We start from the raw sequence: 17,481 nt of genomic DNA, 5'->3' as shown, positions 1-17,481 counted from the left end.
CCTCAACCCACCCCTAAGTCATCCACAAAAAAGGATGCATACGTCATCTACGAATTAGGAACACACGCAGACGACCTCAGAATTTATACCTTAACGGGAAAGACAGACACAGGGGAAATAAGAGACGGGGACTACCGAAGGGACCACAGGGGGCACTGCCCCGGGAACCCACTACAACACAAGACCCAAGGGGACTACACCAGGGACACTACCCCGGGCACCCTAGCAACCCACCTGTGACGCTAACAGAACAACCTAACAAACCCACTAAAATCACATAACCACCCTGACAACCCACCACTGAGTGGGACATGTCGCCCGGAACAAGACACTCAACAGGTGACCAACAGCAACCCTATAGGAAAAGCACACAAACCCACCCCTGGGCACTCAACCCGAACGGACCCCTTCTCTCCATCCCAGCTCATCCTCACATGGATGAAACATAGACGTACACAGATACAGACAGAAGACCGATAAGGGTGAATCAAACCGAACCTGACTCACAAAACCTTCAACCAACTGTCGAATTACCAACTTATGTAATTGTAATAAAATGGTTGAAAAAGTACCCTGCGATGGTACACACGCGATTGGAAGGCAATGTTCCACCCCACCCCTACCCTCCCCTCTCTCTTCGGTACCCCTGCCACCAAATACTGGTACTTACTTTGAATCTGAGTCTATAAATAAAGTATTATTAACAAAAACATTTATGTCCATCAATCTATGCATAAAGCTATGAATTTATAATTTCATAGTTACAGGTGAACACAGTGAGTGATTATTGCACTCATTTAGTTCTTGAAGCAGTAATTGATTGCACTTGAACACAACATGAGTCCTAATACTTGCTTAATGTTATTCTTTCAGATTAGGATAAAGATAAAACTCATTGGTAATCCCTATTTTTGGTTTCTTTTTGTAAGAGGATATAAAAATTATCTTGTATTGGTAATAAAGGAAGATAATCTTAATTAGTACATTGAGGCGGACCACCTGGCACCCAGACTGGATACCTCCACCAATCACGCTTCCTAGTGCTCACCAAGTATTATAAGCACCTTACTAGACAGCATAACCACCGCAGCTTGGCTGGAGTGTCGCCGTCCCTTTCCACCCTGGACCACCACCTGGATCCAGCTCCTAGTGAGAAGACCTCTCCTCCAAGAGAGTTTAATAATCCAAAGCGCAGTATAGCAATTCCCCCACACATGAGCCAAGGCTTAATGCTGGTAAGTAGTCTGTTTAATGAAAGCACAGTCACAGAAATTATACAAGTTACAAACTCCTCCTCTGTGCCTGAGAGATAATTGAGTCAGTAACTGTACTAACTCAATTATCTCCAGGTACAGAAAAACACAAATTTTTCAGAAACCCCAAAAGTACCCCCAAAACACATGAAAATCCCACTGATAGCCCTGATCTGGGTGACCAACATATCCAAAAATCACCCATATCGTTTCAGGGATTCGGATTTTACATGGAAGTCACTTTTTTTGACCGACCGCGCATATGGTCCTATGCCCAAAACAGTTCCATTAAATCAGTGCTAACGATCGTTCAAGTTCGGTAGTTTAAAAATGAACGAACTACCAAACGTAATCAATAGTCATACCATGAAGCTTGTTCCCCTCATTCAGACGAACAATTTCACCAAACAGTGCCCTGCTAGGTGGTGTAGAATCTGAACGCAGGCGATGATGGAAATCCAGCAGTGTTCGGGAGTTTCCGTGTCCGATTTGAGTTCCGTGAACTGGGAGACCAAACACCACTGCCTGCATTCACAGGAACAAAATGGCCACCACCTCATGGTCGTTCATACAAGCTGCGACCACCCAGATGAACAATTAGAACGCTGCGGTTAGAATTGTTAAGAGGTGAGCTGTCACGATTCGGGGAACCCAACACGCCAATACACACACACATAGAAATGGTGCAGTACCGGACCTTAGAGTGGCCGGGCTGAGCACACACAGAATAGTCATGAGACAAGCCGAGTAAGGGGAACCAGAAGACAGGATAACGAGAAACAAGCTGAGGTCAAAGGGTAGGAGAAAGTCACAAAGTCAGATTAACAAGCCAGGGAGTACGTAACCAGAAAACACAAGTTCAGTATCAATACTAGCAAGCAAAGACCACAACAGGGCAGGGAGGAACAGGAAAGGTAAGTATTTAAACCATCAGGTTGATTCTGATTGGATCATTTCCAATCAGAATTAACAATCACACGTGGGAGATATCTAAACCTCCCACTGTGATTGAGTCACTGTGCCTTTAACGCCGGGTCAGGTGACTGACCCCGGCGTGTCATATCTTGGGCGGTCTCCCAGCGTGCAGCGTCATGCATGCTGCCGCTGGGGGACGTGGAGGAAGACGCGGGCGGCATCCGAGGCTGGAGGGATGCCGCTCGCCGAGCCCACGTGGAGGAGAGGACCGCGGACGGCTGGAGGGTGAGTACTGCGAGCGGAGTGCAGCCTCCCCTCGCAGCTGCCCGCGGGATCCCGACAAGGGCTTAACAAGCTCCCGGTTGGTCCATGGTTCGTGCGCTTCTTCGGTTCCCGAACAGCATAGGAAAATGGAACAAACTAAATCTCTTAACAGACTTTTTGCAGGGCCCATAGTCTTTGGCAGAGGCATTTCTGCCACACACATATTTTTGCATTTCTTTAGATTAATGTATACAAAGTTCTTAGTCAGGACCCGGCTCAGCTATCAAAAGCTCCCCATTGAGAAACCTGAGTAACAAAACGTGTTTTGTGAATATCTGACTTGGACATTGATCAGAAGTTCAGAGGCAAAGCAGACAGCTAATCTGGCACTCAGGACCTGCACACTATTATTATTGTGTCTGGAGTTGTCCTCTAATACGAAACTAGTAATAAATAGGAATGCTCTGTTTATCTACGAAACTTTTGAGGAATAAGTAATTAATGCTGCAATATTATATATATATATATATATATATGTAAAAACAGATGAATTTGTATCTTGTAATACTTTTTTATTGGACTAACAGAAATATTTAATGACAAGCTTTTCTGAGCAAGATGACACATAAAATTCAAAGTTGAGTTGTGATACAGGGGTTAAAGTGACATGCATGCAGATAAGAAACAGGTTTAATAGAAAATAGACATCATTCTCGCAGAGGGTTGTAAATATCTGGTGTGAACATCACATGGAACATGGAACTTGTGTACCATCTCATCATCTGCCTTGTTGCAGAACTAGCCTCACTTGGCTTGGGATGGACCCCTGTCCATTATCTGATTTTCTTTTTCCATCGTTTGCCTGCTTAATAGATTTATTTAAAAAGTGCAGTAGAGTTTTGTAACCTTCTACCACAGTGTATCATTCTATCACATAATCACTTGATGCTTACCTCACTTGCTAACATATGTGTGTTTTGTAACCTCATTCAGTATTTCTTTTATCGAGTGTAACTGCACTGGATTTTCAAAGAGAATTTGAGGTTTTTCAGTGTAAATCAATTTAGGCAGTACTGTAGTACTATCATGGTACAGGTGTCGTATTAATAAATACAAAGTGCCAGGTAGCAGATTAGAACAGAGCCCCTGCAAGGAATAGCTGACCTTCCACACACGCTGAGAACTCGTCCTATAGGGAACTTTCAGATCGCAGCTGGAAAAATTATTATGGTCCTTATTGTTCCTAAATGACTCCGGTATTTCACAAAGGCTTTTTTTAACATAGCTATCCATTCCCAATGCACCACAGCTTTTAAAGAGCTATAAAAGAGATACTGGGTGATTTTTACTAGTCTTTACCCTGCTGATAATTTCTATTTCAATTTCCTCTTACTATTTGCAATTTGAGAGTAAGCGGAACTCCATACTATCCTCCTGAAACAGGTCATCTGTCTTCTACTGGGTGATTTATTCTATCAGCATTTAGAACAGGTAACTAGGCATTCTCTATTCCACTGATCAAGGGCAAGTGGCTTGGTGGTTCTATAGCTTATCATGAAGATAAAACTCATTATTATTGCATTCCAGGGAATAGGTCATGGCTAGAATAAGCCATTAACCAGGCCCCTACCCAACACTGATTATGCTCCCATAGTGCACACATTGGAGGATGTAGTAGAACATTCTCTGGATATCCACCTTGTATTTTTTTTTTAACTCCAGTTACTATTTTTTATTATCATTGTTATTATTAAAAAATGATCTGTCACTGTTGTGTATTTAGCATTTTACAGACAAACATATACAGAGTGGTGTTATATTCAGGAGTGATATAGTTTAATAGAGAGATTGCGTCGATCAAATAGTGAACTAATTTATAGGTAATAGGTAATACTGCTGTTTCAGGGATGTAGAATAATCAATTTTCTGGTATAAACTATACAGATACCATTATATTTGCTTGCCAGAAATTGCTTCACCTCAATATCATCACTATACAGTATTCCCAAATATAAATTGCTGAATATCCTGCAACAGGGGTGTCCAAAAGGTAGATCCCCAGATGTTGTAGAACTACAATTCCCATGATGCTTTGCATGCCTTTACAATAAACAAGTATAATGGAATCTGTAGTTTTAAAACATCTGGGGATCTACCTAAAATTTCCCCCTTTATAATATTGTAAAAAGCTCCTGAATAAGCTGGCGCTATATAAATGGCAATAATAATTCTATATATCAATATATATATTTATATTATTTTTTTACTATATGTTTTATGTTACAATGTTGCATTGAATGATTTCTTACCATATAGCAATTATTCTGTATGAGGAATATTCACAGATTTCAATGACACTGCTCTCCATTACTTCACAAAATGTAATGAGGGTTAACTCTGAATGTTCTGCTCCTGATTAATTATCTCTTCTTATTAAATTATACCCTCCCCACTGTTCATTGCTTGTCAAGAATTAGGGAGAATATTACTCCTCTCCTCACAGCTCATAAGATTTACGTAGGAATGGATGACAGCAATGAGCCCTATTCGGTGGCGTACACACCGCGGTCGCAGCTTCGACCGGGCCCGTCCGCCCTGCAGACCCCTGCGACCGGGTACCAGCTGCCACGCGCAAACCGCCGTGGTTTTGTGGCCCCAGCCCACGAGGCAAACCGCCGGGCCCACTTTCAAGGGGTCCATCGGGTTGCCCATGCTGTCAGGGATGGATATGGATCATCAGGGGGCCCGGTCAGCGCTGGGCGCTTTAACAGTGTGACCGGACTCCCCGGTCACTCCTCCTACCTTTCAGAGCCTGCGCGGGAGGAAGGAGGATGGAGTCAGAGTGCGAACTCTGACTCCCATCAGGCTTGGCCCCCACTGGACCCCAGGGAAAGTCACAAAAGGTAGGAAACAGGAACATTTTGTATATGTATCTGTATGTGTGTGTGTGTGTGTGTGTGTGTCTGGGTCTCTGTATGTGTGTCTGTATGTGTTTGTGTCTGTCTGTGTATGTGTGTCTGTATGTGTGTGTGTGTGTCTGTATGTGTGTGTGTCTCTGTGTGTATGTGTCTCTGTATGTATGTGTGTCTGTGTCTCTGTATGTATGTGTGCGTGTCTCTGTATGTGTCTCTGTGTGTGTGTCTCTGTATGTGTGTGTATGTCTGTGTCCCTGTATGTATGTGTGTTTGTCTGTGTGTATGTATGTGTGTGTCTCTGTATGTATGTGTCTATGTGTATGTGTGTGTGTGTGTATGTATGTGTCTGTCGGGGGGGGTGTATGTGTCTGTATGTCTCGGGGGTGCCCACGGATCGGGAAAAGGGGGGAGGTAAGAAGGGGGCCCACGGATCAGTTTCACACCGGGACCCCATGGATTGTGTGTACGTCACTGGCCCTATTCTATATATATATATATATATATATATTAGGCGTAGAAGGAGAAGATGGGTGTATTATTTCATTGGGTCCCGCCTGGTTTATCAGAGGGTTTAAGACAACAATACATAATTGACTTTTGAAAATTGTATTTGGCTGAATCAATTTAAAAAATAAATAAATAAAATTTCAGAATGGTCAAATTTCACCAGTGTGTCCGTTGGGAACACCGAATTTCAGTAGCGTAACACTGATTCGGGAAACGAATCAGACGAACCAAAAGGGTGCCAAAATGGGCCAATCAGTGTACAGCTAAATAAATACATAATGTAGATGGTAAATATATATTTTGCAGCATACAGAAAGGTGCATTTTCCTGCCATTTGAAAATGTTGAAGTGAGAAAATGTAACCAATAGAGGGGAAAATGGGAGAAGCAGTAAAAAAATAAATAAATCTATATTTATATATTATATAGTTGTAAAATATGTCAAATATAAATATAGATTTTTTTTTATTGCTTCTCTTTTTTCCCCCCTACTAATTTAATGACTGTCCCCAAGCCGTCAATCATCTTTTTGTTTTGGCTCCACTGGCAAAATTCATATTCACAAATTAAAACAAACATGCTCGGCCTTTGGGCTGATTTATGATTTTAGTGCAGAGGTTGCCCAAATTCAGGCAAATTGCAGTGGAGAACCAAACAAAGATAACAATACACACTTTATATATATATATATATGCTATAAATACAATTAAATTAACAATTTTTAAATATGTATCGGACGCAATTTATTTATTTATTTGTATCAGGACAAAATTGGGCATTGTTTGGTTTAATTTTTGAGCAATTACTAAACTAGTCCTGCAATTCAGATCAATTCTGGGAGGCTTAGGTTTTGATTTATATGTGTCAGTCTTATTAAACGGATTCAGAGAGAAGATTCAGTTCGGAGCTGTTTATTAAACTCAGTTGGGAGTTTAGTTTGCGCAATTAGGATAAAACTAATATTGACTAATTTCCGCTGAACTTGGATAAAGAAGTTGCATCTGGACAGTTAGTCTTTAGTAAATAATCCTTAAGATATTTCAAACAGATCACATGCTGATTCTACTTAGTGGGTACAATTTTACTCAATTGAGTTAAAGCCATTCAAAGAATACACAGAGTCAACTCAAACTATAATCTAGACTTCACATATACACAGAAAAAAAAAATTACATTGACACCTTTCAAATATATATATATAAAAAAATAATATTAATTGAACACCATAGTCACCAGAACCACTACAGTTTAATATAGCGATTCTATAGCCAATCCCTGCAGACATTCGATTGTAAACACCCCTTTTCTCTGAAACACTGCCTTCTCTCAGTCACATACCTCGCTTACTCCCATTCCACTTATCTCTCCTCTCCTATGTTACACACAAGCACTCTTCTACCTGCGTTCTTGTATATTACTAAATATGTGCCGCTGGGATTGCACAATATGGAAATGACTAGGTAGCACATGCATAGGGCCATGACACATGACTTGGCATTATTCCATTGCTTCATCATGTGTAGTAAGTGCTTCTAGGAGGAAGGAAGAATCTATATTTCTCATACATAAGAAAGTGAAATTGTAGTCCTAACACTTCGATCACATGTAATTAATAAACTGTGTTTAAACTGTACGTTAAGTTAGTTTGGAGTCTCAGGAAAAAGACCCCTTGTGCGCTCAAACATGACTAAATTTAGAATAAAAACTAGGTACAATAAATATGTATGTATATTTATATTAGGTGAATATAATCGTTGTTTTGTGATCATGAGCAATTGTTATGGTATTTTGTTATTAAATATTTATTGCATCATCTCGGTGTCATCATTTTTCATCATCATATTAGGAGTGGAGGGAACATGCATTGTACTCTACTGGTTCGCTTTATCAGCTGGTGATAGCAGTGCCTTTGAACCAGGAAACTGCCTTAGAACCAGGAAACCAAGATTTAAATCTTAGTCCGATCGCCTCCCTTTTAAGTGCCCCTGGGACAAATACCTAACAATATACATCTGCTTACCTTAAATTCTCATACATTTTAAACTCATTTGAGTAAGGCTTTCTTACACTCTAAATATCCCTTTCAATAATAGTAAAGTACTATATAAACACAAGCACTATATAAACACAACACATAGCTATTTACCCAAATGGCGTGGACAGTCTAGAATCAAGACATAGTCTAGTCTAGTGTACCAGAACTCAACTAGCCTTTTTACAAAAAGGCTACTGTTACTTACAGAAAAAAGCAAAATGAATAACATTTACTAAAACCAGCATATATTCTTTCAGATAATTTATCCACATATGTAAATTTAATATTGCAAAGCACTGCGGAATTAGTTGGCTCTATATAAATACCAATAATAATAATATGTATATAATGTATGACTTAAATATTTTCTCCCATCAGTAAACCACGTAGATTCAATTTTTGCTAAAAAGCTACAAACTGCCCCTCCAAGAAATATAAAACCGAGACAATAAATAAAACCGAGACAATAAATAAGTAAAGTAGCGTAAGATTATGGGAAACCTTGCAAATTCAAAACTGGAATGCTCACAGGAGATGTAACTACACGTGTAACAATGTGATACCTCCATATCCATCAGTTCCAACCTTTCACCTCCATATTGATCCATTGACACATCCATGGAATGAGTGTAATATCCAACATAAAATATAGCCAGAGGGACCTGGTACAAGATTGTTTCCCCTATGAGTGACATAAATTAAATTTATCGACATCTTACTCTTTGCAACATCAAGAAAGTAATTTGGGATTTCAAATAGGGACGCAAAAAGTGCTCATTTAAAATAAATTAAACTATATTTGTGGTTTCTTTCCTGAGAACAAAAAGCGATTGTGAGAATTCACCCATCCTTACTACTGCTCTAGAACTATGAACTAAGATATTGATTGTATGAAACAATCAGTAAATGGTTTCTACTGGATAGGAGACAATCCTCTTTCATATGATGATTAAGACACAGGTTTCAAAGGATGAATGTCAGTATCTTCAAATATAAATAGGTTACAGTCTGGAAATCCCCGCCATGGTTGTAAAAAGGATTACATGTCATTTAAGGCATATGTCGAAATTTAAACTTTTTGGGGTGTTGCTATCTTAAGTGGAAGGGGGCTGACACTAGTTCTGTTCATGCCTGGCTATGCTATGTCACTTTGGCCTTACCCAGCCCATATATGCATTTTTTAGAAGGGTGACATTTGTGTTTGTGTTTGACATCAAATCCCTATTTTAAGGATAGCAAAAAAATAAAAACAACAACAGGGTGCAAGAGAATACTGAGAATGGACAACAGCTCAAGTAGCTTGTCTTTTGGTGGATCCCCGCTCAGATCTCAAGCTAGTTTTAGCTCATCTTGTGCCATTATAAACAGAATGTAGGACATTTGTTTATCAGGCTGATCCCACCTGAAAGGGCAGTCCAAATCCTAAATGCAGGCCATCTCTCGCTGCACAAGAGATACAGCAACCCCGCACAATGATTTTGGCCTCGTTAGGCAAGGGGTCCATGTCTAGATTACCATTTAAACTTAGGGCAAAAAAAAACATAAAACAGGGTGCATGATCTGAGCAGTAACCCACCGACGCTTAAGCTACTTGAGTTACTGTCCATTCTTAGTATTCTTTTGCACCCTGTCTTATTGCTCTCCCTGTTTTTAAGGATGACTCCTGTTTTGTGTCTCAGTCTGGAGTATATTGTTTTTTGACCCGCACCCATTATGTACTCAGTGGAAAACTGTTAATTCCCCTGATGTAACTCTGAAGAAACTTATCTACAGAAAGAATCTACTACTCATTTGTAATAGACATGGTCTCATTATCCCTGGTTCATGGAGGTTAAACCAGTGCTATAAGAAGTCAGGAACATTACTAACTATGAAAATATAAACTACACATCACAAGTATTATCAAATGTCTTCCAAAGTACCAGAAAATGCAACACGCTTTGTGTGCAATCTATACTAAAATGTTTTGAACATTGTCCTCCCAGGCCGCACATTTATAAATCCTTTACCAAGTAACAGAAAAAAATCAGAACATTGATTACATCAAACAAAACTGCTGTGTAAAAAGTAACGTATTATTATTATTATTATAGAAATTTAATTAAATAAAAATGCATATTAAAAAATTATTTATATCAAACAGTCAAGTTGGAAAAGAGCCATTGTCAAACTCATTTTATTTTATGTGGAGGCTGCCATTTTCTATAGCTTCGTGTTCGTTAGTATTCCATTACCTTTTAAAGACAGTATTCTAATTGTGGTCCTATAGTTTGTAACAATCAATAAATAATACTACACCCTTATGTTTTTTAAAGTTGCAGGTATTGAAATAGTAAACATGAAATATTATTTGATATTACCAGTGCCTTCACAGAAAATCTAAAGTGGACACCCCATGATGAAATATTGTTTGATGCTACCAGGGCCTTCACAGACAATCTAAAGTGGACGCCCCAAGATGAAATATTGTTTGATACTACCAGGGCCTTCACAGACAATCTAAAGTGGACAACCCAAGATTAAATATTGTTTGATGCTACCAGTGCCTTCACAGACAATCTAAAGTGGACGCCCCAAGATGAAATATTGTTTGATACTACCAGGGCCTTCACAGACAATCTAAAGTGGACACCCCATGATGAAATATTGTTTGATGCTACCAGTGCCTTCACAGACAATCTAAAGTGGACGCCCCAAGGGCCATAAGAATGTATCATCCATGCATTGTAGTTTATAGTGCTCATAGGATCCATGTATCTTTACCACTGTAAATAGAATCTTTAAACAGCAGTAATTTGTAAAACTGTAAGGGTAAACGTCCACCACCCTCATGCGAATATGTCACAGAAGAAACTATGTTGTCCTGGGTTGGACATGTTTTATCCTTAAAGGCTGCACTGCAGAGGTTTGTATGAGCCACAGTTCTGATGGTAGCATTAAGCTCTGCCTATGAAGAGGTTTATGGGAACAATTAAAACTTTCACAAGAAAAATATGGGAGTGGCTGAGTGGTTGTAATTGGTTGAGGCTCTTCCTGGCCTGCTTCAGAAGAGAGAATGGCAAATGCATGTACTCAAACTGCGGGTTTCCTTTTTATTATTTCTAATTATTTATTTTTTAATTTCATGTATTTATTGCATGCATACATTATAATATATATTTATACATATGTACACATACTTCCAGTCTGGAATGTCCTTGCAATCTCATCTAACATGTCAAACTTTTTCTTTTTAATATTTTGCTTTTGAAATAGCTGGCACATTTATGACCATCGTTATCTTATTTATTTATTTTCTTTAATTAAACTGATTTGACCTTACCAAGTAATGCAATATCACCATTAGTGCTAAACTGATGAATGCAATACATCAAAATCCAGAAATATTCCAAACTGTTAACTAATCTCTTGATTGTACAGAAACAGCATATGTAAAGTACTTTGATTATAATCATTTAAATAAACTTGGTACGGGAGTGCAGATAAGGTAAAAAATAAATAAAAAAATAGAGAGTTTCTTAAAAGTACCTGCTATTAAAGGCTATATCAAGTTCTAAACTCACTATGAATATTAAGCCATTTGAAAAGTACTCCTAGATCTTTTGATCTCTGGCAAATCTGCAATGTGTGATAATCTGGGAACAAACATGCTTATACTAAGTACTGACGACGTTATTGAATTTCCCCAAAGAATGAATGATACCTTAGTTAGAGCATTAATTCTACATATGTTTTGCAACAATAGTAAACACAGCATGTCACTCTACCGCACCTCGGTTTTAAAAAAAAAATAAGATTCTCTCTTTGAAACTAAAAACAGCTGTCCTCTTTTTGTCTACAAAAGATGTATCTCAACAATTCAAGGTAATTGTTAAAAAAAAAAAAAACACAGAGGAATTCATTTTCCAAGGTGATTTTCTTGGCTGTTAATTTTTTTTTTTTATGATCAATGTTATTCCAGTTGATGCAATGAATGGGATGTTTTCGAACAATGGCTGCCGAATGATGGATTAGAAGCTTTGAGGCATACAGAAAAGTGTCTATTTAATGTAATAATGCAACGAAAAACAGGCATGATTTGAAATGATGAAGCACCCCTTCCAATAACAGAACACAGTATAGGCAATAAAACTCAACACTTTTTCATTGAAACTTTCCTTTCAACAAATACGCATTTTGTTCCAACAATAAAGAAGGACTATTGTATGGGTAGTAAACAAAACCACAGCTCATCAAACTGATGTAATAAAAATACCCTGGTACATGAACTTTGATCCTTTATTTTAGAACAAAGTTTTATATATTTTATATTCTTTATAAATCAGGCCAATTTTAATATGCTACAGCATGTAGAAAATTCAGCATTTAGCAATCTCTCGATATAGTAGTCAATGTGACCTAAATATAATATTTTCTAAAAGGGTAAATATATTGAAGGATATGTTAGGGCAGACCTGTCGAACCTGCAGCCCTCCAGATGTTGCTGAACTACAACTCCCATGATTCTTTCAATGAAACAGATAGCCAGGGAATCATGGGAGTTGTAGTTCAGCAACATCTGGGGGGGGGCGCAGGTTGAACAGCCCTGTGTTAAGGCAATTTGACAACCAATTTGCAAACGTTTGCTCGAAACTGCAAGACTGAAAAAGTTATCCAAACCAGGCCAATTGGATATAAGCCGTATTATTTACTAAAGTGAGAATTCAAAGTGAATTTAAAATTTAAGGTGAGAGTAGTTGAATTGAAAGCGTAGCTGACTTAGCTTGTGTTTCCATTTTATCTATTTTGACCTTACATTTTAAATTCCATTTGAATTCAGATATAATTCTAACTTTATTAAAGAACCCTGTTTCTTTCTTACTTGGCTGCTTCATTTTACAATCTGGTTGTCAATTCACTACAATTGACTGCTTCGTGAAAAGGCTCCTATAATGTAACCTATCTGGAACTATACTAAAAAAAATACAAAATATTTGCTAAACAAGGTTATAGTGACTATAACTAGGTTGGGATACAGATATTGTGTCTGTATTATGTTCTGTAATTTAAGTTAGAATGATCTATTTACTGAATAACATTGAGTAATATTGGGGTCTATCTACTAAATATTGAATGTGATATATGTAAAAACTAGACTAAAAATTGTGAGTTGGAAACTAAATATCTTCAAATTGCCTGTTTTAGAAATATATTCTAACTCACTAATATAAGTTGACATTTTCCAATTCTAAATGATTTTAGAATTATTATTTACGATGTTTAGTGACTAGATCCCTATGGATTTATATCATTAAAATAGGGCACTACAACTGTGTCGAGCTTTCAATAAAAATAAAATAAAAAGCAGTGATTTGTTTTCATTACAAACACAGCTTACCTTTAAAGTTTGGCCTAATTCTTGCATCATATCCTGACGTCCTTCCCATTAATTTATCCAAAAAATCAGAAGGGGACATGCTCTGTGGTGGGGATTTCGCAGACCTTGAATCATGTTCTTTACAGAAAGACAACCTAAAAATAAATGAGCATCACCCGTTAGCCGTTTAGATTTCATTTGCTAAAGTGTGTTTTTGCTAATCAGGGAATTTGGGGTGAATTAACATGGGAATTGCAAAATTCAGGTCAAAATAAGTTGGGGAATTGTTTTGCCAATTCAGCAATTTTTTTTCTATAATTGGAATTCCCGTGTTAGCTCCCAGTTTAGAGAATAAACTCCAAGTGTTGACATTTTTATTAATGTAATTCATTGATCTCTATTGAACAGCTTTGTTTTGTTTTTTTTGTCACTGTTGCAATCAGGAATAAGAAGCATTTTATAGTGTAGGTGTTACGAACAGCCAATCCCATCACAACCATGCACCAAATAATAATTAGGGATTTCTAAAACTCAATTAGAGTGGCATCGGTCAGTTATAATTCGCACTGGCAAAACATACTTTAGACAAAGTTTGAAAAATAAATGAATACATTTTAACAAAATCTCATCCACCATAACAGAAAATCTACTTTTACAAAACATTTTATAAACAAGATAACTGTATTAGATAACCTGTAGTTCATAGTCATGTAGAATCAGGTTAGCTGCATTACATTTTTACTCTAATTATTGAAAAGAGAGCCAACCATTTGTTTTTTTTAAGATGCATTGCTGACCTACATTTTCTGCCTTGAGTTTTAAAAAAATTAACCCCATGTGGCTCCCACACGCATTCTACATTGTAGACGAGCTTTCCAACAGTTTGCATATCAGCAGTGGTAGGTGTGTGTATAACACTTTAGCCTTACAGGTGTGTGTATATATAATTATATATATATATAATAATTTTTATATATATATATATATATATATATATATATATATATATATATATATATATATTTACTTTTTTCACATATTAAAAGGAAAGAAAATATTCCATAGCAAGGTCAATCATTCTAACCCAAAATTTCAAATGTTATTTGTAACACTGTTATTTGTAGCTCTGATGCAAGGTTTACATTAGGAGATACAGCACAGTGTTGTAGAATATGTTAAAGCCTTATGAATAAATTAGCAGCAATAGTTTAGGGGCCTTATGATTACTCCTTGATCATGCATATATAGTGTCAGACAGAGAGAGAGACAGAGTACACGTACTTCAAGGAAACAGTACAACTGTGATAAAGCATTATATTTATAGCTTTACTTCTGTTTGATGACTTATGATAATAATTGTAATACTTCCTTTACAGTTGTAGATTTTTTTTTATATGATGATAAAACCCACAGATAATATCACACTTGTGTTAAAAATCTCAGAACACACATGCAAGCTCAGACAAAATGGCATCATTTCAAATGGAACTCAACCACATAGACATGAGATCATACAATCATCTAAAGCTAATTCTGTCCCTGGCTTGTATACAGAACATGTTTCTAGACAATCTGCTGAATTGTAATCCAGATACAGTCATTAATATTCATGGAGAATTATGATTTAAAATAATAAAATAAAAAAAAATCAGCATTTTTATGATTGAGCCTGAATAAGATGGAACACACAGCTTATAAAACAGTGATGTTTGGTAATGTTTCACGATCAGAGTTTTGTTTAATAAAAACATCAATTGCTCATTCCTTTGGATACACTAGAATGCACTTATTAACTTGTACAGGAGCGAGATATAGCTCTCTAGCAAAGGGAAACAAAGACTAAGATTCTTTTTGGCAGCAGATACAGTTTATTTATTTTGTGGGATAGTGATTATCACCATATTGTAAATTTCACGTTAAAAGACAATGCATCAATAGAATATGCTCTGACTGTCTGTACTGAGGGGTTTTATCATTAACATGCATAGATCAGGGGAGCACAGAATAGTGTCTGTAACATGCACACATTACATAATTCATATCACCCACCTGAAGTTATTGGTTTCAAGGAATATTGTTAGCAAAGCTGACAAAATATTGACCAGCTGCCGGTTCATTCCTCCTGATTTCTGTGATGATTGTAAAATATTCCAGAAAGGCTCCCCCAAAAAAAAAAAAAAACAGACGATGTGAAGGCAAAAAAAATAAATAAATAAAATATATTATAAAAAAAAAATTAAAAAAGCAGGTTCTATTGTCTAGATCTCAATAGGAATGTATTCTTGTGTTCTTTCAATCTCAAAACAAGAACAATCAGCATTCTTACTGTCTATGAGGGGAACAGAAGAGAAGGCTGGATCTGGTATCATTGTTAGGTCAAACCAAGGCTCATTATCACAAGACAAAGCAGAAGATGCTCTGCTCCCCCTTCCCTTAGCTTAGCTTTTTTTTTTTCCAGTAAAAAGAAATGTTACCTAAAGGGCACCCACATTTGCTAATCCCCCCTCCTTGTCCCGAATCACTGCTTGCTGTGCCTGACACTTATGTAGCAATTACATCTGCATCCCTGATAGGAAGTATTCCATATTGACACTGTTATCCATAGGCACAAATGATGAGGAAGATTGGGAGGGGGTGAATCCCCCCCGCAGCCCCCCCTCCCAACTTCTAAAAACTGCAAGATGCACCCCTTGGTATTTGGGCAGGTGCTAGGTGACCCCCTGCCGTTCAGTTGGGTTGTCACAATGTGTAACAATGATTCCCTTGTCTATGCTGCCACCTCAGCTGCTGTAGCCTAGGATGCTTGCTCTTGCTGGCACAGAGACTGATGTATTGTAGGAGGAGAGGGGGTGTGGGGAAATAAACACAAGCCTTTAATACAGCAACTATGGACTGAGCTAAGAGGGGCTGGCTGGGTGGGTGGGTGGATAAAGGCAGCTGGCTGAATTCCTCCCTATAAAAGCAGCAGGCCCACTGTCTCCCCTTCACTGAGACTGGATGTGTCTACATCCTAATAGCTGAGCTATTTGTTCAATAGATGTGACAGTGTCAATCATTTTTAAGCCCCAATGCTAAGTTGAAAAAGGAAGTAATTAACTGCAGTGAATTATGTGGAAGGGGACAGTGATTGCCTCTTAATCTGCACCTAGAATTTATTGTACAGGTGTGATATGTATCTCTGAGTGGTGGATGAAGGGGTTAATCATTCATCAAGTGGTGGATTTCAGTGATTTTGTTCAACATAGACATATTCATTTCTTAAATCATATCTGAGACACAATGTTGAGGATCATTCTGAAAATGTTTATATTATCTCAGATGCCAGAGGATAAATCCTGTTTAACCCACTCACACAGAGAAACCAAGGCAACTGATAGCATGGCATTTCTGTCCACTTATCTGTCATGAAGGGTTTAAGCCACTAGAGGGATTTAGGGCAAATGTTTAGACATGCAAAAATAAAACATAAAACAAAAAGGAAACCCCCCTCCCCCCCTACTCACTGTGATCTCTTATAGGCTGATTTATGCTGTTTTGATGTAACCTCCATTCTGGACCCAATGTAAAAAAAGCAAAGTGGAAAAATATAAAATAAATGTATTTATTCACTAAACATCAGATTTTAGTGAATTAAAATCTGAGTAGCAAAACCACAGCCAAGCAGAGACTACAGGCGAGTTGAAGGATTTTTTTGGATCAGCCTCAATGCTGCCATTCTGATTTCAATTAACTACAGTTTGAAGTTTAGTAAATAACCTGGAAACAAACAGTGGCTCACATACATGTAATAACTGGATAAAAAGATACTGCCTTAACTTCACAGAATTCTTAGATTCCCAAGTATGCTCTAAGCAGACACATTCCTTAGAATTCTGAGAATTACTTTCTCACCTTATCTCTGCCTAGAGAGAACCCCTTAATCTAGTCCTGGGCCCTTCAAAATGCTTGATGGGTTTCCATATATGATCCAGTTCTGGGTCACAGAGTATCTGAGGGCCCCCTACACATTGTATTATCCAGTTGTTCTGTACTGGAGAAGCTTGTACTGTCACTCACAGTCACAGACATAGATCTTACGAGCTGGATTCTCTTGGCAGTGTCAGGGTTTACTCTCCTTACTGAATAGCAATTTTCCCCTAGACTTTAATAGACAAATTGTTATCCAGTAAGCAGTTAACCCGTACTCTGCAAAGAGAAACAGCCTTATGTCTGTCAGAGTGGCTCAAGGTCCCACAAC

At 37.7% G+C, this 17,481-nt stretch overlaps 1 protein-coding gene across 3 annotated transcripts in view; it reads right to left on the bottom strand.

Annotated features, from left to right (window-relative positions):
• GLRA2 (glycine receptor alpha 2) overlaps positions 1-16,070 on the bottom strand; it is a 244,097-nt gene extending 228,027 nt beyond the window's left edge. For 2 of the 3 annotated variants that reach the window (XM_063449052.1, XM_063449043.1), the window contains exons 1-2: positions 15,294-16,070; positions 13,266-13,399 (exon numbers count right to left, since the gene is read on the bottom strand). In XM_063449052.1, coding sequence (XP_063305122.1) covers positions 13,266-13,399; positions 15,294-15,361 — 202 coding nt within the window. In that variant the 5' untranslated portion in view covers positions 15,362-16,070. Of the gene's footprint in view, positions 1-13,265; positions 13,400-15,293 lie in introns of those variants that run through there. The other variant, XM_063449061.1, reaches the window with a different exon arrangement.
• Between the last annotated feature and the right edge of the window lie 1,411 nt (positions 16,071-17,481).

The sequence above is a fragment of the Pelobates fuscus genome, chromosome 1 (genome assembly GCF_036172605.1).
Source record: "Pelobates fuscus isolate aPelFus1 chromosome 1, aPelFus1.pri, whole genome shotgun sequence".
Lineage (NCBI taxonomy): Eukaryota > Metazoa > Chordata > Amphibia > Anura > Pelobatidae > Pelobates > Pelobates fuscus.
Note: the sequence above shows the minus strand (reverse complement) of the source record. Positions and strands in the feature narration are given on the sequence as shown.